This window comes from Dicentrarchus labrax, unplaced genomic scaffold, assembly GCF_905237075.1.
Source record: "Dicentrarchus labrax unplaced genomic scaffold, dlabrax2021, whole genome shotgun sequence".
Taxonomy (NCBI): Eukaryota; Metazoa; Chordata; class Actinopteri; family Moronidae; genus Dicentrarchus; species Dicentrarchus labrax.
The window spans coordinates 24,281,215-24,307,149 of NW_026136710.1; the positions used below are offsets into that span (position 1 = coordinate 24,281,215).

At 39.3% G+C, this 25,935-nt stretch overlaps 1 protein-coding gene across 1 annotated transcript in view; it reads right to left on the minus strand.

Annotated features, from left to right (window-relative positions):
* The window catches only part of megf10 (multiple EGF-like-domains 10), an 84,724-nt gene that overhangs the window by 42,123 nt on the left and 16,666 nt on the right, over positions 1-25,935 (minus strand). Inside the window, exons 3-5 of the mRNA XM_051412263.1 lie at positions 20,883-20,984; positions 17,575-17,675; positions 8,327-8,419 (exon numbers count right to left, since the gene is read on the minus strand). Coding sequence (XP_051268223.1) covers positions 8,327-8,419; positions 17,575-17,675; positions 20,883-20,984 — 296 coding nt within the window. The remainder of the gene's footprint in view (positions 1-8,326; positions 8,420-17,574; positions 17,676-20,882; positions 20,985-25,935) is intronic.

The window sequence follows — 25,935 nt, forward strand, 5'->3', positions numbered from 1 at the left end:
GCACAGAGTTTCCTCGAGCTTCAAATCAGTAAGATGTATCCTAAAATAGTGTTGATGGTTGAATGTAGTTTTATTTTATTATTATACGATGTAGTTGTGGTCTGGTGAACTATATTGCGTTATACACAGAGGTGTCTATTTAGCATGGCTAAATAGATATAAATTGATATAAATGGGATGGACAAAATAATAAAAACACCTCAGTATAACGTGATACAATTCAACATCAGCACAGTCACAGGTAAAAACTGCTAGCTTTGCTGCTTACAGTGTGTAATGGATGCATTATGTTTTCCTCTTGAAATACAAGTTGAAAAATCAACATTTATCAATATACATTTATGTGTTTGTATGTCTGCAGGTGTTTGCTGAGTTCCATTGCATTACAAATGTGAAGCTACGTAATCAGTTCTACTGTGAGGTTGACAGATACACACCTCAACTGATGCCCTGTACAGAGAGAAGGCCTCACGGACAGGCAAGACAGCAGAGGCACTCCGAGAGATCTTCAGGATTTATGACCACCATGTGAGTTTAAGATTAACTTTGCTGTGAGCACAATGATGGTTATTCATGATTATTTTATGATTATGTAAGTTGAACTGGCTTGATGTGCTGGTAAATATTTCTATAATGATTACTATGTTTTGGTTGAACAACATGATGTAAACATGAGACGCAGTCTGGTCCTTCGGAGGATGACTCTGAGTTCTTCAAGACCTGGAATGTAAGTATTTAGTGTACTCATAGAAATGTCAATATCAATGACATGTAACATGAAATATAGTATGGGAAACCAACTTTAAGGCCCCTTTTCAGGTTCAAATCGATGGATAGGTTGTTTTTTTTTCTCTCAGTATAATGCTAAAATGTGGTATGTACAATGAAAGAGTGATTGGGGACCTCCTCTCCGAATGAAGGTCCGGACACACCAACCCGATTATCGGCCGTCGGACGTCGTCGGACAGTTGGGCGAGGTCGGTTCGGTGTGTCCCGTGCCGTCACCAGTCGGGGTCGGCGTCGGGGTTCAACTTGGCCGATTCGACATGTAGAATCGGCCAGTGGCCATCGGCCTCAATGACCAATCTGATTGGTGGAATGCTAGCACTTGTCTAGCGAATCAGTGAGTGCACGAGAAAACCAGAAGTGACGATGGTAAACATACTACGCCAACGCCAGTATCTTGTTATTATTAGCCATCGTATTTTCCGTTCAGCGAGTAATGAGAGGGTGGGTCTCCTTACTATGGTCACTGACAACACAACCCATTTTAGCCCCAAGAGCATTTCTATTGTCACGAAGATGAAATTGTTATGAGTGATCTCCCTAGGTTGACTGATGTTAACTGTTCAGTGTTCTTAACTCCTGCTTTTAAAATAAATCAGGCTGTGACATTTTGTTTTATTTTCTCATCTTAATGGCATTGCTAGAGATTTGGGCTACAACTAATAGTTTTTATGGTTGTTTGGTCTATAAAATGTTGGGAAATGAAAATGCTTATAACATTTTTCTAAAGCCCTAAGTGCCTCACCAGTTTGATGTTTGATATAAGTTTAAGTGTCACATAAGTTGATGTACATTGTCACGTTGTTACATAGATCAAATACATTGATACAACAGATGTTTCAAGTTTGTTTTATAGTAAAAAAAACTTGAATTGTAATAATGGAGTTTTATTTGTATTTGTGTGTGTGAGATTTTGTACATTTTAAGTTGACTAGTAGGTCGAGACAGACGACCACCCACCTAGAGCCGGAGGATCTGTCCTAGGTTTCTGCCTTTTAACAGGCAGTTTTTCCTTGCCCTTGTCGCCAAGTGCTTGCTCATGGTGGTACTGTTGGGTCTCTGTAAATAATGTTATAAAGAGTTCGGTCTAGACCTACTCTATTTGAAAAGTGTCCTGAGATAACTTCTGTTATGAATTGGCGCTATACAAATAAAATTGAATTGAAAATTTAATTGAATAGTAGTTTGTAGACTTCAATGTGTTTGAGTTTAATACAGTAGTTGAAGAATATTGAAAATTTTGAGAGTATTTCCCACATTTTATGAGTTGAAAAATATTGAAAATTACTCCCTAATTATAAGTTGAGGAATATCAATATTTATAAGATAACACTGAGATAATTTATTTTATTTTATGTAAACTTAAAACATTTAAAAACATCACTAAAATATTTTTGTGTAATCTGTTACAAAATAATTTTTGAGTTCTGTGAACTTATTAGGGTTTACAGTGTAGGGAAATAAGATAGCCAGCTACAGACTAGTGTTAGCCTACATTTAATCACCATATAATCAGTTCAGGGAAACGTTTAGCAACATATTCATATTAAATCATTGTCCCTGCCCCTTTTAGCAGAGTTAACAACAGATGAGTCAGCAGCACCCCAGTCTCCCCATCACTGTACCCCTCCCTGTCCCAGTGAAGAAGCTGAGCAACATTGTGTTCAATGACAGGCCAGTTAGCATCATTGCAGGGAGTCTGTGGGGATTTCTGTCTCTCTTGCTCTTTTTACCATTACAAAAAAGAAAATGAAATATTTATTAATGACGGAAATTCAAACACATTAATAACAATTATTTTCTCACATAATGATCATTATGAAATAAAAAAACAACAACAACCTACTTTCTGTACTGGATGCTGGACAGTTGGAAACAGTGAGTAGTTTACCTGAGCCTGCATGTAAGATACAGACAATATTAAAATAATCCAGTTTGATACGTTCATTTAGATTGACTTATGGAATGACATCTATAGAGACAGACTTTATTATAATAATAATTAATAATTAATAATAATAATTTCGTTAAGAGAATTTTCCATTTTGAAATGTTACAATAAAAATACATTGAGACTGTAAAAGATGGCCTTTAGCACATTTTTTATGGTTGCTTTTAATCTTGCATCAAATAGTGAACTGCATACTGTATGCAGACTTGCATGCATGTACAAATCACCAGCAGTAAATATTGTGCTAGTACTAGTATTGAACTACAAGAAGCAAGACAGTTGCAAGCCTTTAATTAGAGTTATGTAAAGCTTTTTGATGGGACAGTTAGGTCCTAGAGATGTGGTGACAACAGCTGCGCAGAGGGGGACCAATTTTTTTTTTTCATTTTTTTGTCATGGGGCCCAAAATTCCTGACGCGGCCCCTGGCTGTCAGACAGCTGTTTCCGACTGCAGCCTGGTATTGCTGTCTCCAAAGCCACCAGAGTAATTTTACCTCGCAATTTAATTTATTTTTTGTATAATTCATTAAAAATTCAAGCCAACAGTGAGAATACTAACCTTACCAAAGGTAAATGCGAGATATTTAGATATATAGAGACAGGTTAGGAATGTCAGAAAGTACCTGGAATATGACAGCCGTAAAACGGTGAAATTTGAAAAAACATGACAGAACACATGTAGGTGAACATAGTGGAGTTAGATACTATAATAAGTAAGTTAATTAGGGATGGAAAACTGTTTCCAGTAACGCACCAGTGCCACTGCTTCCCAGCCGAACAGCACATCCGTTACTGAGGGTAAATATCCCATATTATACATAACATTACTCCCATACAGGCAGGCTGAATTTTTCTTTGACTAATAAAACCTGAATGAAAACTGTGCAAATATTAGCAGATATTAGGGATGAAAACTGAGAACTGGCTCTAGTTGAGAACTGGTTCCAAATTAAACAGTTGTTAAACATTACATTACAGTAACATGCATCAGTTTTTCTACTCTTTTTCTACACAGTGTTCAGACTCCAGAGATAATAAGACAGTTCCCTTGAAGCTGAAAATCAGTTTAGGCCTACTTTTTTATACACAGAAAACTGATCAGGAACCAATAAGGGAATTGACAAAGAGTCGGACCCATAATGGCATTGGTAACAGTAAAATTTATCAAAAAGTTAATTTGACACAAAGGGGACAGTAGGTTCCAAGATTATGCCACGATTTCTGCATGGAAAATGAACACTGAGTGTACACTGATGGCTGAATGAAACACTTAACACTTATCTTAAAATGTCCATCCTGTTTAGCTCAATAAATGAATAGAAGAGAAAAAGCTCAAGAAAAAAAGGGATACATATACACTAATCTTTCCTGAATCGCGCCTCTCATTTTCCATGAAAAATCAAATCAAGTTATTCATACTTTCATTAAGTTCCTGTCGACAAAAGAAACTTCTTTTTTACAGAGTGCAGAGTTTGTGAGAGCAGACAGACGGACCGAGCCTAGTGGGGCCCAGGAGAGCCCTGGGGCCCAGACACAACAATAAGTTCCTTTATTACAGGCTGACACTGAAGACAGCAGAGGCACACCCCGTGGGCTCGTCATGCATATCAGCATATAGGCCTGCATGGAGACACATTCACAGGCTCATAAGCACAGACAAAAAATAACCTCCCACAGACACTGAGAGGACACTGTCTGCAAGTTTGGTGCAAACAAACTATCTCATGTTTCGACCAAGGGTTATTAAAATCACCCAAACACAAACAAGTCCTAATGTGCTGATGAGTTAAAGCTACCACTGTGGCAGATGTACAGTGCTAACATTAGCCTGAAGACATTATGCTAGTCTGAGGTCTGAGACCTTTGAAGTGTCAACTGATGAGCTGACAAAGACGCACAAGACAAGAGGACTTCCCACTTTTGTCCACAGCTGCTTATAAAGATTAAACTTAAGAAAGCAAATTTCCTGTGCCAAGTTCTTGTTAATTTTTACAGAGGACCAATAGAAACCAACCTGACTGGAAACATCAAAAAATGGCATAATGGTGTGATGATGTGTATGGCCCAGGACAAGAGGACTCTGCAGCAGGTGATTAAAACTGCCCAGTTCATTGGTACTCAGCTACGCAATGACATATAAAAGATGGATGTCGCATCTGCACTTCCTCCCACTGTACAAAAATGAAAAGCATAGAAAAGGTCATACTTAAAAATAAAAGTGATAAGAACTATACCTAAAATGAGGCGCCTTGGTAGCATAAAAAAATTTATGAAATTTTATTTGATGTTTACTTTATGACATATACTGCAGTCAGCCGCCAGAGTTTGCTTGAGATGTTTTGGCTTCACTTTTGCGTAGCTGTCATGTCTGTCCAGCATCAGTGATATTGGTGAGGCTAGGTGCCTGCAGTGCCCAAATGATGCTAAAAGACAACACCAACCCCAGCCACAGCCTGTTCACCCTGCTGCCGTCTGACAAGAGATACAGAAGTATCGGCTGCTGTACCACCGGCCTACAGAGCAGCTTCAGTTCAAGCTTTGCTTAATTCATCCTCAGCACTCCATCATGTAATATATATATATACAAACACACACAGTGTAGAAAAAAAGAGTAGAAAAAAAGAGATTCATATTACTCAGGTGTGTAAAAGCTCCACTGTTTAACAACCATTTAATTTGGAACTGGTTCTCAACTAGATACTTGTTCTTGATTTCCATCCCTAATATTTGCATAGTATTCATTTTATTTATTTAAGTCTCAAACTGCCGGCCTTGGGGCCATTTCCACTCCCACCCATAAGGGTGTCAAATACATGAGATTCCTGAAATTTAAGTCCATGTTGCGTTGAAAGATGTTTAAGTATATTGCTGATGTGAAATGAAGCCACTTTGGAGTGTTTCTTCATGCATGCATGAGTTGCAACAGCATAGACACACACATTTCATGTCACGGTTTTGCCAGGCCCGACTGTCAGTAAAACATGCTGGCACCAATAAAAGGAATTGATAACCTCGGAGGCAATGACTGATCTCAATTCCCATCCCTATGAGTCATAGATTACGTCCTGACCTGGCGCCTTTCTTCTATACCTTTCTTCTATATTTTTCCAAACCTGGTGGCTACTTTCTGGATTCCAAATCCCCAAAAACTAAAATATCTGAGGAAAATAGAGAATTAATAGTCTGTGGACAGTTTGCTTTCACTGCCAATGCTACTGGTTTACCAGTATGCCTGATCTGCAGCCTTATGAGGCTCAAATATGTTTTGTAACTGCGTCCATTTTTAATTATACAGCCTATGATAGTAACAGAGCTTAATTTAACTTAAGCTTAAAAATTGTAAATTGGCAGGAAGGGAAGTCAGTTCATTAGTAAATGTTCAGTGTAGACTACAATGTGTCAGTGAATAAAGGCTGCCCCATTTTTTAGATATTTTTTAATCACAAATTCCTCCAGGAATTGTAGCCTGATAAGTGATTTGCTCACAATATTTTCACAGATTCAGAGAGTAAAAGCAACTATTAATCTTCCAATTCACTGTGGTTGAACACAGCATAAGGACTGGAAGCAGGGGGATATAGCTAACCAAGGGGAAGGCAACCTGTGGCTTTAGAGCCACATGTAGCCCTCTCCAGTGGCATCCTGTGGCTTTAATGAAAAATTATATGGAACTGAATAATTTCTTTAACAGTTTCATGTATAATTAGGCCTAAAGTGATTTTAAGATTATATAATTGTAAAGGTGTGTAGAGTAAAGAATGTGTGTGTTATGTTCTTTTTTATTTATTATTATTATTTTATTTATCTATCTTTATTTTTGTGCATAAAATAAAAGATAATTAAATATACAATAACAAAAAAGCACAGATGAAATTAAAAAAAACCTTGAGGGCTTGTGAAAGGAACCCAAAGAATTCAAATTGACAAACAGATAAAATACACACAATTCTGTGTGTCAGTGTCCCTAGCCAGGCTAGCGATGGATTCCAAATCCAAAGAAAACAAGGAAGAATTTGTTTGTTTGGCCTTTAATGGCTCTTTTGATAATAAAGGTTGCTGACCCCTGAGCTAGCTAAGTTCAAAAATACACCAACTCCTCTAAAGCTCACTGATTTATATGTTGCATATTATTGTTTAATCTGTACCCAATGAGACATGACATATCAGTCTCACTCTCAGAAAAAAGGCAAAAATCTTTTAATGTAGGTTTGGTTGAGATGGAGCTAATTTAATAGCTAATCGAATAGCTACGGCATCAATTTGACAATGTGTATGAATAAATGTTCTAATTACCTGCCGGTCAAAACATCATCCATCACATAAACTGTCAGTGTGTGACAACAATCTGTGCCTGCCATGGAGCTGCTCTGCTCCTGAAATTAGCTAACTTGTTTGCTAGCTGTTATTCGGGGGTAACTGGCATGGAAACGATTGGGAACCCCTGCCTTGCTTGATAGAGAGAGTGAGCAGGGACCCCATCCAACCAGGGCTGGTTGCAGTATTGCCAAGTGCAATATCCAAATCCCAGAAGCTGCAATTTGTTTGATAAAGGTAAAATGTGACAAACAGCATTATAATGAAGTATTGTAGTGCTGCTGAGATGCCCTGGCCTACAAATCTTGGTCTCCAGATGTAAAAAAACACATTTGTTTGATACAGATGGCAAAGAAATTTAATTGATCTTTTTCTATGTGTGTAGCATGAAGGAACAGCGAACCTTAGTTTCGTTATACAGCCTTGTGTTGTATAATGATGAATACATTTCCTTGATGTTCATAAAACAATATGTAAAAGTAAAAATTACTGAACATTATTTTGATTTTAAACACACATAATGATAATAATAATAATAATAATAATAATAATAATAATAATAATAATAATAATAATAATAATAATAATAATAATGTGTTGAATTCATGCTGATGTATATTTTCAAACATTCAAATCTTTTAAAAATAAAAACTTTCAAAATATTAAATGGACTGTACTTGTATTGCGCCTTTCTAGTCTTCCAAACACTCAAAGCACTTTTACACTACATTCCACATTCACACATTAAAGGCAAAGCCCAGCAAACAGCACTCATTAATTCATTCATCCACACAGTTCAGTATTTTGCTCAAGGAGCCGGGGATTAAACCACCAACCTTCCGATCAGCAGACGACCTGCTCTGCCTCTGAGCCACAGCCTGCTCCCAAACAATAATTTGGAAAGCACATTAAAGTTTATAAGCTAATATATCAGCTATCAGTAATCAGCAAACTAGCTGTCAAATGTAGTAATTTTTGCCTCTGAAATGTAGTGGATGGTTAAGTAGTAGGTAAAGTGCAAGTATCCCAAATTTGTACTTGAGGAAATGTATGTATGTATGTATGTCTGAACAAAAACCCCCATAGCCATGAGTACAATTAGTGTATTTTCTCCTGCGGTGTGTGTGACTGTTAGTGTGGCACAGTGCAGCAGTCAGTAAGACGACACCACGGTCTGTTTTTCCTCTTGTAAGTTCAGAGTGCTTTCACAGAAAACCAGAGTCCCACACACAAAGACTGTGACTGCTCACAGACAGCAACAGCTGGAGGACTTACCACTGGAGCAGTTGGATCCCCCCCAGCCCGGCTCACACTGGCAGGTGTTGGGGGCCATGCAATGGCCGTGAACGCAGCTCTCTGCACAATGAGCTGCACATGGAGGAGACAGGAAGACAGGGATCAGAACAGTCACAAAGATATCTGCATCAGTCAGTCATGTAGAGGTAAAATAATTATGGTTTTAGTTTAGACTTTCCCTTTTAAAAGAGCGATGAAGAAGTGGGTGGCACCTGAATCTGACTTACGCTGTAAAATAAGGACTTGGACTCTGTTGTGAGACTTGGCTTACTTGAGACTTCCATGTCTGATAACTTGACTGAATCCAAAATAGGATCGGACCATTTTTTCTAAAAATGTCAAGTTCAGTTATAAATAATCATTGTTTTCGGCTCTTAACTATTTTCACTGAGTAATGACTGGATTGTTTTCAAAAGAGCAGAGTGCTTTAAACAAGAAGCAAGAAGACTCAGATCAGTCTACCTTAAAGGCTTTGTTTTGGAATGAGAAAAACTGAATTGGGAAAGGAGCTGTTTCCCGACTATCGTTTATAAATAGGGCAGTTAATAATAATTGTACACACACACAATTACATTCTTAAAATACAATAAATCATCTGACCAACAGGGGCGATAATACTTGCATGAGAGGTATGACCCTTTTCAAAGCTTTGACTTCCAGGTCACGACAAAAAAGTATTTTAATTCCCGATTTCCATTTACAAGCACATCAAATAAATTGAGTAATTTTTCCTTTTTCGTCCCCCTATTTATAAATGGTATTCGCAAAACCTGATTTTGGTTTTCTCATTTCATAATCAAAATCCTTCTGCCACAAAGTACATTGACCCTTCAATCAAAAGTGTGTGTGACGATGTGGGTGAGAAAACAACAATGGTGACTGCTAAAGAGATTAGCGTAGCTGCTGCTAGTATCAGTTCTATAAGAACGATGAGTATTACTTTCTTCATTGAAAGAAGAGCAAAGGAAGGGCATTTGGGGAGGGGGGAGTTTGTAGACGTCTGTTACAGTCTCTCCCTGGGAATGTAATTATTTTATATATTTTATGGCACCTTTCTCATTGTTAATCGATCGGGTGTATTTTTTGTAGTTCTATTTTGTAAACAAACCACTTTTTTCCTTTTATAAATATATAAATAAATAAATATAAATGCGGTCTTCTTGAACAAAATTCGAGCACTCCAAGGCAGTCACCTGAACCTGACCCCCAGGATTCAGAGGGCGCTAATGCAGCTATGTTTTGTAGCAGTAAGCAGATGATGGACGACCTACGAGCAGAAATAGTTGATGACTTTAACTCGATAATCTCAGAGTCGGTTAGAAGAAAGATTACGACCGCTCTAGAGCCATTTGAACATGAACTTTCTTCACATCAGGAGACCATTAAGGACCTGGAGGAGTCCGCTACCGAACACGCTAACCAGCTCGCCAACCTCCAGGCCACAGGGGCGCACAAGATGGAACAACATTCGCCTGGTGGGTCTGCCCAAGGGAGCGGAGGGTCCTCGTCCCAGCTACTGCAAGACTTACGCGGCCTGGGGGAGAAGCCTATTCTGGACTGGGCTCACCGCACTTTACGCTCCAAACCGGGGAATGGGGAACCTCCTCGTGCAATGGTAATCAGAGTAAACCTATTTCAGGTTAGAAATCACATCCTACGGTAGGCCAGAGAGGCTTCCCCTTTGTCATACAAGTGCAGGAGGATTTCCATTTTTCCCAGATTTTACCTCAGTGTAAGCTAAGAAACGCGTTGCATTTGCTAAGGTGAAGAAGGAACTGCATTTGTTTCCCAACTTTAAGTTTGGCATTCGCCAACCTACGGTCCTTCATATCAGTATGCAGTGTGCTGCTTTTGGGTCCTAAACTGACCCGTTACAGTACAATCTGGCCAAAGATGGACTCAAAGTGCACACTGCTGGTCCACGAAGTCGCTTCGAGAGAATTGAGCACACTCCCAGCACCACAAGGCCATGCTCTCCGCCTCCAATACGGAGATTCACCAGGCCATCTCCAACCAGGAACAGGCCCTGATCTGAAAGGGGTCCTGGCCGAGTACCATGACTTTAGGGAGGTCTTCAGTAAGGCCAAGGCCACCAATCTACCTCCGCACCCCCACGACTGCGCCATAGACATGGAACCCGTGCAACCCCATGCTTGAACTCCTCCCAGGGGTCGCCTGTACTCCCTGTCCGCCCCTGAGAGAGAAGCCATGGACACTCACATCAATGACTCCCTGGCTGCAGGTATCATCCGTCCGTTCTCCTCTCCTGCCGGTTCTTCGTCGCCAAGAAGGACAAGTCCCTGCAACCCTGCATCGACTACCGAGGCCTTAATGACATTACTGTCAGGAACCCTCTCCCTCTCATCTCCTCTGCCTTCGAGCTCCTGGAAGGTGCCACCTTCTTCACTAAGCTGGACCTGCGCAACACTTACCACCTGGTCCTCATCCGAGAGGGGGACGAGTGGAAGACGGCCTTCAACACACCCTTGGGGCATTACGAATACCTTGTGATATCGGAGGTTTATCCGGGGCTAGAGCACTGTTGCCGCACCTCTCACAGCTCTAACCTCCTCCAAGGTTCTCTTCCGTTGGTCCTCTGCTGCAGAAGTGGCCTTCCAGTCCCTCAAGACCCGGTTTACATCGGCCCCCATCCTCCAAATGCCAACAATTTGTGGTGGAGGTGGAAGCCTCCGACGTAGGGGGTAGGAGCTGTTCTCTCCCAAAGGTGGAGGATCAGCCTGGACCCAGCTCATGCCCTCTTGACCGTCTGTTCGTCCAGAAAGTATGGCTGTCCACCCAGGACCTCCCTCTAAAGGTGGAATCCAAGAAACTGGCACCGCCTGGTCGATGGGGGTCCTGTCTACTCCGTCCACTGTCTCCTCCGGTCCCGTCGTCGAGGGAGGGCTCTCTAGTACCTGTTTGACGACGTGTGCTCCTCCTCTGACGTAGATGAAGCACCCCCGAGTACCGAGATGGAGGACGACAACTACTACTCGGGTGAGTATTAGCCCTCCTTCAGGCCCCCGCCTTCCACCCGGCTATTACTTGGTGGTTTTTGGGATGTCAGGAGCCGTCCCCTGAGGGGGGGGTTCTGTCACAGTCTGCCTTCCTCATCACCTGTTCAACTCAGCCATCTCATTACTTTTCCACTAGGCTGCCCCTGCTCCACTCTGCCAGTCAGCAACACCTCCTCATCAGCCACTTCTTTCCACTTCTTTCCGACCATCCATTAGTCTCCATGAATATATGCTTCCAGGATCGTATCAGTGAGCCCTTGCCATGCTTGCTCAATACTCCTCTCCTCTCTGAGGATTTTGTCAACTTTATCTCTCAACAAATATACTTCTTTTTGAGTGTTACCAGAACCCTAGGTATTTTGAAGCTTGAAACCGATTCAGGCATAACAATTTTATACTTCCCTTTTGTCATCTAAACAACAATCAACCCTCATTGACTTTAATGGTTTTTTTTTGATACTATTAATCTTCCCATGCTTGAACAGAGGCTAGCAGAGGAATTTGAAAAAAACTATTTCAGCTAAAGAGCTCAAATTGGCTGTGTCTTCATTACAAAGTACGAAATGTTCTGGGCCCAATGGTTATCCTTCAGAGTTTTACAGGACATTTTGGCACAAATTAGCTCCCCTTCTTATTGAAATGTAGAGTGGATCTTATAATTTAGGTTGCCTTCCAGAAACATTAACTCAAGCCTCAATTTCTTTAATCCTTAAAAAATGCAAAGACCCTGTGTCCTGCTGCCCAATCAGTCTTTTAAATGTTGACTTTTAATTATAATAAAATTATTACTATTAGAGAGAAAATTAATCACCAACTGCCATCAACAGTTATCAGTGGCTCTCCAAGTTCAGGAACTTTAACTAATGTAAACTCAGATATATATTTAGACTGTCTTTCTGCTATCGATCTTCACCAGTTAACTTCAATAATTTCTACATCGAAGCCATCAACCTGTCTGTTGGACCCGATCCCAACTAGGCTGCTTAAAGAAGTCGTACCCTTAATTGGCACTTCTTTACTGGATATGATAAATCTTTCTTTATTATCAGGATATGTACCACAGTCCTTTAAAGTAGCTGTAATTAAACCCCTTCTTAAAAAGCCCACTCTTGACCCAGGGGTTTTTGCCAACTATAGACCGATCTCTAACCTCCCCTTCCTCTCTAAGATTCTGGAGAAAATAGTCGCCAAAGATTTGTGTGACTTTTTACATAACAATAGTTTATTTGAGGATTTTCAGTCAGGATTTAGAGTTCATCACAGCACAGAGACAGCTCTGGTTAAAGTTAATAATGACCTTTTGATTGCTTCTGACAATGGACTTGTCTCTGTACTTGTATTATTAGATCTTAGTGCTGCATTTGACACCATTGACCATAATATTATTTTACAGAGACTTAAGCATAAAATTGGCATTAAAGGAACCGCACTAAGCTGGTTTAAGTCATATTTATCAGATCGTTCGCAGTTTGTACATGTTAACGATGAATCTTCAATAAATACTACAGTTAGTCATGGAGTTCCACAAGGTTCTGTACTTGGACCAATACTATTTACTTTATATATGCTCCCTTTAGGCAATATTATTAGAAATCACTCCATTAACTTTCACTGTTATGCAGATGATACGCAGTTATATCTATCGATCAAGCCCGATGAAATTAATCAATTATCTAAATTACAAACATGTCTTAAGGACATAAAATCCTGGATGAGCTGCAATTTTCTGATGTTAAACTCAGAAAAAAACGAAATTCTTGTACTTGGCCCCAAAAATCTTAAGAGACTCACTGTCTAAAGATATAGTTACTCTAGATGGCATTACCTTGGCCTCTAGCACCACTGTCAGGAATCTTGGAGTCATCTTTGATCAGGATTTGTCATTTAATTCCCACATGAAGCAGACCTCTAGGACTGCCTTCTTTCATTTACGTAATATTACAAAAATTAGACACATCCTATCACAGACAGATGCAGAAAAACGAATTTGTTACTTCTAGGCTGGATTACTGCAACTCTTTATTATGAGGTTGCCCCAATAAGTCCATTAAAACGCTCCAAATAACTCAAGACGCTGCAGCACGAGTACTGACAGGAACTAGAAAAAGAGATCACATCTCTGCTGTATTAGCTTCTCTGCATTGGCTCCCTGTAAAATTTAGAATAGAATTTAAAATTCTCCTCCTCACCTATAAAGCTCTTCATGGTCAGGCCCCTTCATATCTTAAAGAGCTCATAGTACCCTATTACCCCTCTAGAACACTACGTTCTCTGAATGCTGGGCTACTTGTGGTTCCTATAGTCTCTAAAAGTAGATCGAAAAACAGAACCTGTGTCTTCTACAGTGATGGGAATAATAGTGGATCGATACAAATAACACAATAGATGTTTTGGAACTTTTGATATTTATTGCCCCTCAACAGGCCACAACTGGGCAAAATTCAATTATGCTTGTTAAGCACTATACCAAAAATAAATAACAAATATATACACTCTCTGTAGTGCAAATAAAACAAAAAAAACATGGGTCACCTAGCTAAGATATACAATGATGTCTCCCCGACTTGTGATAGGTGTCAGCAGGCCCCTACTAACCTTATACACATGCTCTGGCTCTGCCCATCCTTGCTGAACTTTTGGGCAATGGTGTTTAATACTCTGTCTGAAATACTGGTCCGAAAACTTGACCCTAACCATCTTAGTGCTCTCTTCGGGGTGTCCTTGCCCTCTTTCTCTGTATCTCAAAAAAAGGTAAATGCCTTCACCTGTTTATTGGCCAGAAGACTGATCCTGATGAAGTGGAAATCTCCTGAACCTCCATCACATGTACATTGGATAAGAGATGTGCTTTTGTTTTCTTAAGCTGAAGAAAATAAGACTCTCCCTCTAAGGAAAGTCAAATTCGTTCTTCAAGATCTGGGGCCCCTTTCTCAAGTACATTAAGAGTTGTACATTTTCAGACATTCCAAACTAATAAATTAATTATGGAGTGGTAGGGTGTCATGTGTGATCCTCATTAGTAAGTTTATATTCTTGTACGTTTTCTTTTAACGGATGACTTGTTGTTTTCTTCTAATGTGCGTGTTTGTTACTGTTCCTGGTCTAGCAGGATCAGGGCCTAATGCTCACTTCATTATGAAAATAAATGTTTTTTTATTCTTCTATGGCACGTCATAAAAGGCAATTGTACTTCTTACTATTATAAGTGTCGTATAACCCTGCAAAAATCCCAATAAACAAAGGTGTTAAAAAAAGAAGAGCAAAGAACGGCACTGAAGGATGTTTTCTCTCTGACTTTATTAAACAATGACTATGTTACATGGTTCATTGATCTGATTGTTTAAAGTTCACTCTGATAGATATGATAGACAGATGGTGTATCAAATTACCTGCTGAGTATTTTGCCTCAAGTGCCTGCCCTTTTCCCAACATTTTCCAACAACAACTTCCCAGATGGTTCTGTGTAACAAACCACCAGGCACAGTTCTGCAATTACTCTTAATGCATTTTGACTTCCTTTTCAATCTTCCTCTCCCATCTGGGAATGCCATGTTGCCTGCAGTATCTGGCAGATCGTCCTTCCTGCAGTGTTTAGTGAAGGAGCTCAGTGAGCGGCATGTGATAGCTGCTTATACAACAGAGCCTTTTCACACCAAAATAAATTCCCCTCTGATCTCCCGGGGCACATTATCACAGCCCCCTGCATGAATCAAACTGTGGTCTCCATCTCTACCAAAGCACACAGATATTATGACTTTTTTATCACTGGTTACTTCCACCATCACAACAACAGGCTGTGTGTTGACATAATGCTTTATTTTACTGTCGCTGCTCAACAACAGTTGTTATTTTTGCCACTGGCCACCGTGGCTTCACACCTGTTGCTCCCTGCTGGCTACTCACAAAGAGGGGTGTGGGGTACACAGTAGCCTTACTGGCAAGTGAAATCACAGTAAGAACACATGTAGAAGGCCAGTGTTGGGCAAGTAAAAGTAACTAAATTAGTTACTAAGTTACAAATTATAAAAGTAACTAGTTACTTTAGAAAGTAACTATTGCATTACTTTCAAGTAAATTTTTAAATGCTCAAATGTGACCCCACCTCCACCTCTCTTTAATGGAACTTAAAATACATGTGCATGTTCAATTATTTATGATAAATCTTAATATTATAATGAGATGGACACTACAATACATTATTAACAGAAACAATGTACACAAATCTAAACTATTTTAATGTTGCTGTGGGACAAAGTGGGACTAGCCTCCAATCAAATGCCATGTATGTAGATATTATGTTTATATAGTGGATCGATACAAAGAACACTAGATGTTTTGGAACTTTTGATATTTATTGCCCCTCAACAGGCCACAACTGGGCAAAATTCAATTATGCTTGTTAAGCACTATACCAAAAATAAATAACAAATATATACACTCTTTGTAGTGCAAATAAAACAAAACAAAAACTTCAGACAATTGGTAGATATACTGTACTTCAAGTATTTTCTTCCTCGAAAAAGTAGAACAGTGTAACAATATGAGGTGCTTTCAATCTAACTGAAAAGTACAATGTATAGCAAAACTAAGGAATCCAAATATAAATAGGTAATACATAAGAAATAAAAAATACATCTCCATAAAAATAAATCTCTTTCTCTGGCCATTGACAATCTCACTTCAAGAGGCTGCAGCCAGCCAACAAATAAATCTAAATTAAATGATGCTCTTTAAGCAATGTACCAAACATGTATTCAAAAAAAATATACACTCTTTTTAGTGCAAATGTAATAAGATGCAACACAACTTGCCATACCTGTCTCTCGTTGACTGACTCGCTTGTGTTGTTCATTGTGTGTCCGACTATGCATGCTTGCATGTGGTGATTGTGAGAGCCATAGCAATATGATTCATATCAGTGTCAAACCAGTCCTTGAACTGCATTCTGCATGTACCCACTGTGTGTGTGTATGTACAGCCATAAAATCTGACCACCTGGACACCCTGGTGTTCATAATGTTCTGCAGCCCCATACCAACAAACTGTGATGCACTGTGTGTTCTGACACCTGACACATCAGAACCAGCATTAACTGTTTCAGCAGTTTGAGTAACAGTAACTCGTCTGTTGTTCGGACCAAACGGGCCAGCCTTCACTCTCCATGTGCATCAGTGACCCTGTCTCTGGTTCACGGCTTTTCCTTCCTTGGACCACTTCATAATGTTATGGCTGATTGTTGTATATGTGTGTGTGAAAGTTTGAATATAAGGAAATCTGATGTCATCATCAAGGCACTGGTTCCATTTTCTGTTTTTTGGCAAGTGGTTCAATAGGAACAGTAACTAAAGTGACACTTGCTATGGGAAAGACATGAGTAAATAGTGTCAGAAACGGTGGTTGACAGTGCAGATTGGTGCTGCCGACCGCAGTGCGAAATTGAATGCGATATGTAGGGAAAAACAGGAGAGCAACTCTTCCTCAGGTGACTCAGAATGTCAATGCAGGATCAGACTGTGTCTGCAAAAACAGTCCGTCTGACAATTACACAGAAAGGATATTATAATAGGGCAGCAGTCAGTGCATAAACCCCTCATTACAAAGAGGAATGCACATTTGAGAGTTCAGTGGTACAAAAACTATATTGGCACAGGTCTACACACACATGGAAAAGTGATACAGTCAAATGAGTCATCCTTCACCACATTCTGGACAAGTGGGCGAGTGCACCAAGACAGTGGTGCAGGCCCTACAGTGAGGGGATCTGGTGGCTCTGTTATGCTGCATGTGGCTGGCATGGTTTGCGTCCACTTAGTCCCACAATACCAGACGGTCAGCGATCTCAGCACCTATGTACCAATCATCTAGGGATTTCAAAATGCAAAGTAGCAGCTTGAACAATGGCAAGAACGGCCGCTAACAAACATACACCCTTACCTGAAACAATGCTCTCCTTCCATATTCCTCTAGTGAAACAAACTGGAGATATAACCAATCACTTTGTAACACAGAGAGAGCTTTTTAACATTGAAAATGGATGTCCCAAGCAACCTAATATAACATAATAACAATGTTTACAAGCACACAACTTATCCTGATGGGGGAGGTCTCTTCCAGGATGACAAAGCCCCCATCTATAGGATACGAGGGCTCACTGAATGGTTCAATGAGTATGAAAATCATGTGAGTCCTTATAAAAGAAGAGATACTCACGAGCACAGATCTCTCCGTTCTCGTAGAAGCCTGGGCAGCACTGGGACTTTCTCCGGTACATGGTCTTCTCTCCTCTACGGTATGCTGTCCGATAGCTCACCCTGCACACAGACAAGACGTGAGACCACATACAGGATCAATCAGTAAAGGAAACATTAATATCATCCCGTATATAAAAATGTGGAGTGGAAAATGAAGAGTCTATTGTCTTTATATGGAATTAGCTATCATTAATCTTGCAACTCTGTCCTGATGAAGATCCTGTGGGCCAAAACCATGTCTATGTGATTATTAATCATAATTATGCTGTATGTTTGTTTCTGCACTACACACCTTCTCCATGAAACATTTTGGCAGTAAGGGAGATAAGTGATCAAATGTAAAGAGCTATAGCTATATTGTTTCCATTCTTCAAATGGATATTGTATTTTATTTGAGAGTCTTAACTATATTATATTAAGGTTTTAAAAATGGATGCTAATTTTAAGCCTTTAAAACTATACATTTTAACTAATTTAAACTAAATAAAAGGAACAAAATAGACTCAGGGATTATGTTGGACTGTCATGAGCTGTTTCTAAAAGAGAGTTTGTTGTCACAACCTATAATAATAATCTTTCTAAAACCCCCAAAATAACCTGTGGGGTTCCCCAAGGATCGATTTTAGGGACAATCCTTTTTATCTATGCTACCACAGACTGACACAGAGAAACTAATGCATGCTTTTATCCCGAGCAGGCTAGATTACTGTAATGCATTCCTATCTGGTCTACTCAAAAAAGTGATATATCGGCTACAGCTGATTCAGAACTCTGCGGCCAGAGAGCCGGGACCAGAAAGAGAGAACACATTAGTTAGTTCTTAGACATTATTAACCATTTTTTACTAAATTATTTGATCGTATTTTCTTTTGTGAATTTCATTAGTAATTTATTTTAAATGTCCTTCTTACTGCTTTTGATTTGTTATTTCTGCCTGCTTTCTTCGTTATATTTATAACTTTTATCAAATACTATCGTTATACCTGTATTTTATTGTAGTTTTTATTATTGCACTCTTTTTTGAATCTTTTCAGACATTTTATTATATTTTTTATTCTGTCTTTTATCATCTTTTCAATCGTCTGTGAAACACTATGAACTGCACTAAACTGTATGAAATGTGTGATACAAATGAAGTTTGATTGATTGATTACTTAAAAAAGAATAATTAAGTATTATTAGTCATATTATAAGGAGTTCAGTCTAGACCTGCTCTATTTGAAAAGTGTCCTGAGATAACTTTTGTTATGAATTGGCGCTATACAAATAAAATTGAATTGAATTGAATATTAAAATCTTTCTTCTTCAGGTAGCCTTCTTCAAAGTCTCAGAAGGCTACACACAATAATATCAACTGACAGCATCAACAACCACAATATATTGTGCATAGTTTGGAAAATGAACTCGAAAAGTTCAGTATGAATAAGTATTTCCAAAGTTGAGGACTAAAAATATGCCTAAATCTTGTATTGTTTTATACAGTCAGTGGCCGCTTTACAATCTAATGCAATCTAATACAACAGCTCAACCACAAATTCTACCTTTACAAAGATAATGATCTGTTTTGATTTACACAAGGTTCCAGTGATGGGAATAGCGCGTAAAATTTCATGGTAAGCCAATCAGAGGTAGAGTTGGGCAGGTGTTCGAAAGCATGCATAGTCCGACACACAACGAACAACACAAGCGAGTCAGTCAATGAGAGACAGGTATGGCAAGTTGTGTTGCATCTTATTACATTTGCACTAAAAAGAGTGTATATATTTTTTGAATACATTTTTGGTACATTGCTTAAAGAGCATCATTTAATTTAGATTTATTTGTTGGCTGGCTGCAGCCTCTTGAAGTGAGATTGTCAATGGCCAGAGAAAGAGATTTATTTTTATGGAGATGTATTTTTTATTTCTTATGTATTACCTGTTTATATTTGGATTCCTTAGTTTTGCTATACATTGTACTTTTCAGTTAGATCGAAAGCACTTCATATTGTTACACTGTTCTACTTTTTCGAGGAAGAAAATACTTGAAGTACAGTATATCTACCAATTGTCTGAAGTTTTTTTTTTTGTTTTATTTGCACTACAAAGAGTGTATATATTTGATATTTATTTTTGGTATAGTGCTTAACAAGCATAATTGAATTTTGCCCAGTTGTGGCCTGTTGAGGGGCAATAAATATCAAAAGTTCCAAAACATCTATTGTTCTTTGTATCGATCCACTATATAAACATAATATCTACATACATGGCATTTGATTGGAGGCTAGTTTCACTTTGTCCCACAGCAACATTAAAATAGTTTAGATTTGTGTACATTGTTTCTGTTAATAATGTATTGTATTAAGTGTCCATCTCATTATAATAACCATAAATAATTGAACATGCACATGTATTTTGAGTTCTGTTAAAGAGGGGTGGAGGTGGGGTCACATTTGAGCATTTAAAAATGTACTTGAAAGTAACGCAATAGTTACTTTCTGAAGTAACTAGTTACTTTTATAATTTGTAACTGAGTAACTAATTTAGTTACTTTTTGGAAGAAGTAACTAGTAACTGTAACTAATTACTTTTTAAAAGTAACTTGCCCAACACTGCAAGGTTCATTTAGGTTCACAAGGTATAATGCAGGTTGTAGTTCCCTTTATGCTACCCATAAAAACAAAACATATTCAAGAATTATATACAGTACATGGTGATTAATAAGTCATAAAAATAAAAAGCAATTTTTCATGGTGGAGTGCTGAGGATGAATTACAGCCTGAGTGAAGAAACTGCTCTGTAGTCTGGTGGTATGGAAGCGGATACTTCTGTATCTCTCACACGTTCCTGTAGGCAATATTTCCTTTTAATTTATGTTGAGCAGTGCAAACTTTCTAGGGGATTTCTTTATTGTATGTTGTATTGATGTTCTTTAACAATTTCCTTGAATGATCAGAGAGGCTGCTTTCAGTAATTTTAAGCATTTCCATGCATGCAGTAATGTTATTGCAGCATCTAAGCAGCAAAAGTCAAATCTGTTGTAATGAACAGGACAGAGGAAACTCTCCATTGTGTGGTTTTACATTTAGTTACATAAGTCTGACAAAAACAAGACCATCAGTGTGCCTGCCTGACTCCAGTGACTTTTAAACCTGGAGGGGCTAAAAACACTGTAGTATGGTGACAGGTAGGTGAAGTATACTGTGCAGTACAAGCATGCATAAACAGTGGTATGGCCCTTCACACACACAATCTGGTGTGTATCAGGCCTCAGAGATGTGGTCCTTACCTGTGTCTGGTACACTTGAACCAGTTGAGGATGTCGGTACAGCTGGTGTAGTAAATCTGATCAAACGGATGGGCGTATGACTCTTGCACTGTCACAGAGTAACTGAAAGCAGAGAGAGAGAGAGAGAGAGAGAGAGAGAGAGACATAAGAAATGGAATCAACGTGCGTGTGTGTGTGTGTGTGTGTGTGCATGTGCATGTGCATGTGTCAAAGCACGATTACCCCCCCCCCACACACACACACACACACACACCTGCTCCGGTACGCTGTGTGTACCAGTGCCCACTGTACTCTGTGTGGCCCGCATTAGTGAGTACTGTATAAAGACTTAAGTGATTGTGTCTCACAGGCAAATCAAAGAAGGGGTGGTGACAAAAGCTAACTTATGACTGCCTCGTGAGCTGGTCTTGCCACAGGCTCTATGAAAGCATGCATTTTTCATTTCATTACTGTAGCACTTAAGCCTGCAATAATGATTAATTTCATTTTTGATTCAAGTATTATTAGTTCCACTTTTGAAATATGTTATTTAATTGTGTAATGAATTGTTTAGTCAATGAAATGTGGCAAAAACTTATTTTTTTACACATATTTTATTCAATATGGCTATAAATCCAAAAAGATATTCAGTTTATGATATGAAACAGAAAAGCAACAAATCCTCACAATGAATAAAATGTATTTAGGTTGTTAGGTTGGTATTTTGCAGAGGTGGGACCAAGTCATTGTTTTGCAAGTCACAAGTAAGTCTTAAGTCTTTGCATTCAAGTCCCAAGTCAACTTCAAGTCCCAAGTCAAGAATGACAAACCCAAGTTAATTATTGTTAGTTACACATTTTTTATCTGTTCTTGAATTTTTAATGAAATGTGGCAATAATAAGTTTCACATAGTTTATTTAATCTGACCAAGAATCCACTGATAATGTTGATCAAGACAAGTCAAGTCCCAGTCAAGTCCTAAGTCCTAAACTTTTATTTCCAAGTCCTAAACAAGTCATGATGAGCATAGTTTTTGTACATAAGAGAAATTGTGTTTGGTACAGTTTTTACAAACTGTCGCTCAGTAACATAACGTCAGTTCTTCATGGTTCTCTCCTGCAACTTGCTATCAGATTGGCTCAAACAAAGTGGATCTGGGGAATTAAGTGTCGACTTGAGAAGGAATAGTATTAACGTTAACTAGCCTCAGGAAATTTATTCTTATACTGTTCAAAATTTGGGCTTGAGGGAAGGTATGAAGAACTTTCAAGTCAAAAGGATCAAGTCAAAGTAAAGTCAGGAGTCAGTGGTTATAAAGACCAAGTTAAGTTGCGAGTATTTTTTTATTTTGTCAAGTTGAGTCTAAAGTAATTAAGGAAGAGACTTGAGTCCAGGTCATGTGACTCGGGTCCATACCTCTGGTATTTTGATTGAGTATATGATAAATCCAAATCCTTTGTCATCAATCTGTCAACTGACTAACTCAATTCCACACTCATATCAGCAAAACTAGGGCAGCAACTAACAATCATTTTTGTGATTGATTAAATGATGTTTTATAACTAGGTTCGGGAACAAAGACCACACCGTGCAATCATCTCATTTCCGCTCAAACTTACTTAAGCACACCTTATCCGTTCACTTCCTCCTTGACTCATTTTCCACATCCCTCCCACCCAAACCCTTTCTTTTTCTCTCCCTCTCTTATCCAAATACAGGAACCACTGGGGCTCTCTACAAGAGATCCGAAGAGACAGCTCACCCACTCAGTGTCTTGCAACCCACTCGGTTCCCTCTTACATCACACCGAACCCCTCCATCCATTCATCGATCCGCCAACCGACCTTCATTCCTCCTACCTTCATTCCTCCGGCCTTCATTCCTTCAACCCTCATCCCTCGACCCTACCTCCATCCCTCATCCCTCAACCCTACCTCCATCCCTTATCACTCGACCCTACCTCCATCCCTTCATCCCTTATCCCACATGGGTTCACAATTGTTCATTATTTGCAGTAAACTTTTCTTATTTCATACATTCGATGGCGTGGTCATTGTTAGTAAATCATGTACAGTAGTCTATAAAATTCCAGACAACCCTAACCCAAAGACACTCGGCTTACAATGATACAAAAGAGACAAAAGTAGCAAATTCTCACACTGAAGAAATTTACACCAGAGGATGTTGATAAATTACTTAAAATTAATTAATTTAAAATGTTCCATCATTTCCAGTGGGTCTCTGATACTAACCACTTCCTACAAGAATCTATAAAATACAATACTTTGTATTTTGGACTAATCAGCAGGCGGCTGTGGCTTAGAGGCAGAGCGGGTCGTCCACTACTCGGAAGGTTGGCAGTCCGATCCCCGGCTCCTCTCGCTGCATGTCGAAGTGTCCTTGGGTAAGACACTGAACCCCAAATTCCCAAATGCTGTGCATCGGTGTATGAGTATGTATGAATGATTAGTTTCCGTTCTGGTGGCACCTTGCGTGGCAGCCACTGCCATCAGTGTATTAATGTGTGTGAATGAGTGAGTGTTGCATGTGGTGTACAGTGCATTGAGTGGTTGAAAGACTAGAAAGGCGCTATATAAGTACAGTCCATTTACCATTTACCATTTACAAGCCAGGGTCAAACCAAATCCAACCTTGGCCCCAGCAGAGCTTACTTCAGCAAGCTTCACCAGTTCAAATCTCAGCAAATCATTTAAACATAATAAACCATCTCTTACACCTAAAATAAAGCATTTGGTTTTCTCAGGAACGTTGAACTATCTGAACTGACTGCTGTCTACTAACTGCTACAGGAATGTTCACCATCCATTCACTTTTACCTTCATTATAACAGCCAATTTTTCGGTAATTACATAGTGAATGCTGGTTTAATTTAGTTTCATAATTTAACTGATTTGCACAACATTTTTCACGTAGCATCTGGAGACCGTCCTGGCAAAAAAAGTAATTTGAGGAATTTTTATATTTAAAAAAATGAGCACGCTATAAAATTAGGACTTCCTGTAGATTTTTTGTCAAAACAGGAAGTGGGGCATTTCTCCACATTGGTATGTCCGATTGACACCAAGCTTGGGTCCGAAAATGTCCTTAGGCATCGTGCACAATTTCAGGCCATCGACACAAGGTGGCGCTCTTTAAAATGACAAAGGTTATATCTCAGCAACGGCACGTGTGATTGAAGCAAAACTTGGTAAAATGATTCCCCATGTCTCCCTGAGGTTCGCTAAAAAATGTGTCAACAATCCGCCACTAGGTGGCGCTCTGGTGGCATGGTAAATCACTGGGCGGAGACCGTAATAGTTATGAATATGAAATTCACAGGGCACGTGTAGAGTGGTGCCTGTAGCTCACATACCAATAATTGTGTTTGTCGTGTTTATAGTGCCCCCTACAGTATTTTTAAAAAATGCAGCCCCAGCGTCACGTTTCAACGTTGTGCTATTTGTGACTGTACATTGAACGGCGTGTCTGTTTTTGTCATTTTCTGTGATTTTTTGCATTGTATTTGAACGCACTACTACTAGGGACTTTATCGGATCAACTTCAAAATTGGTCAGTACAGTTACAGTATGTTGCTGATCAAAAGCTATTTGTACACGTACGTTGAAACAGATAGTACTCATAACTAACATGATAAACTTATGTCCACTAAACTTCACATATTCTGTAACACGTCCTCACAACTTCACTGTACGTGGTCCAATCTCAATGAAACTTCACACGTTTGATAAGAGTCCCGCCTTGAACATGTCTACATGACAATATTCAGATATAGTGAGAGCGCCACCTACTGGCAACAGGAAGTAAGTGCTGCGATGTGATTATGATCTGATTTCCACAAAATTTTCATGTCGTGGTCTGCACGTGTTACGAAGGCACGTGACGCGGCCACAGCACACCCCGAGTTGCGTGGAGTGCGAGGGCCCGTTCATCGCTGCTAGCTTTAATACTTTTACTCATACCAGAACTTATTACTATGGTTATCCTTAAATCCTTAAACAATAAGCACTGTTCCTGCTGACTGAGTTAAGATTTATTTAAATTAGCATTGTTCAGAAAAGACTTTGCAAATTCATTCACTTTCCCAAAGCTCTTCAGATCTTGGTGAGGCTGAACGTTCTTACGATGCCTCATTATAATCAACTGTGTGAGTCAGGCCTTTAGTGTGTTGTCTTCCACTGAATCTGTCTCTGCTGTCAGTCTTCAGGACAGCACAGGCGGAGGCTCTGAGTGTGTATGCAGCTGTTTCCTCAGATTAGTCAGTGAAAGGCAATATAGCTGGGAAATCTGCCCCCACCTTTCTTCTTTTAGATCTCACTTAATGGATTTACAAGCTTTCTTTTAATTTAACAGATTCGTCAAAACTTTTTAACACCTTTGTCTTGAAAACGTGCCACGTTTTTGAGCTTTTACAGTGATTGTTCTTTGGATTTATGTCTGAGTATAATTTCATTCATGAATACTTTGTTTCATGTTTGCTCAATGTGTACGCAAACAGAAAGGTAAAAACAACATAATGTTAATGAGGGAGCTTTCTGGTTGTTAGGAGGTGTATTTCTGAATTTTGGCAGGCTATTTTTTTCCCCCTTGCTTCCAGTCTTTATGCTAAGCTAGGCTAACTAAATGGTAAACGGTAAACCTGTACTTGTATAGAGCCTTTCTAGTCTTCCGACCACTCAAAGCGCTTTTACACTACGTGCCACATTCACTCTTTCACATACATTCACTTAGTGATGGCAAAGCCCATCAAACAGAAACTAATGCATTCATACACACTCACACACCGATGCACAGCATCTGGAGCAATTTGGGGTTCTGTATCTTGCTCAAAGATACTTCGACACATGGCGGGAGGAGCTGAGGATCGAACCAACAACCCCCCGATTAGTGGACAACCCACTCTGCTTCTGAGCCACAGCCACTTAGCTATCTTAACTCCCTACTTACATCACAAGGGCCCCACAGGAGAAGGTCCTGTCACCCTTTCTCTTCGCCCTCTACACCTCAGACTTCAGCCAAGTCCTGCCACCTGCAGAAGGTCTTGGACAACTCTGTA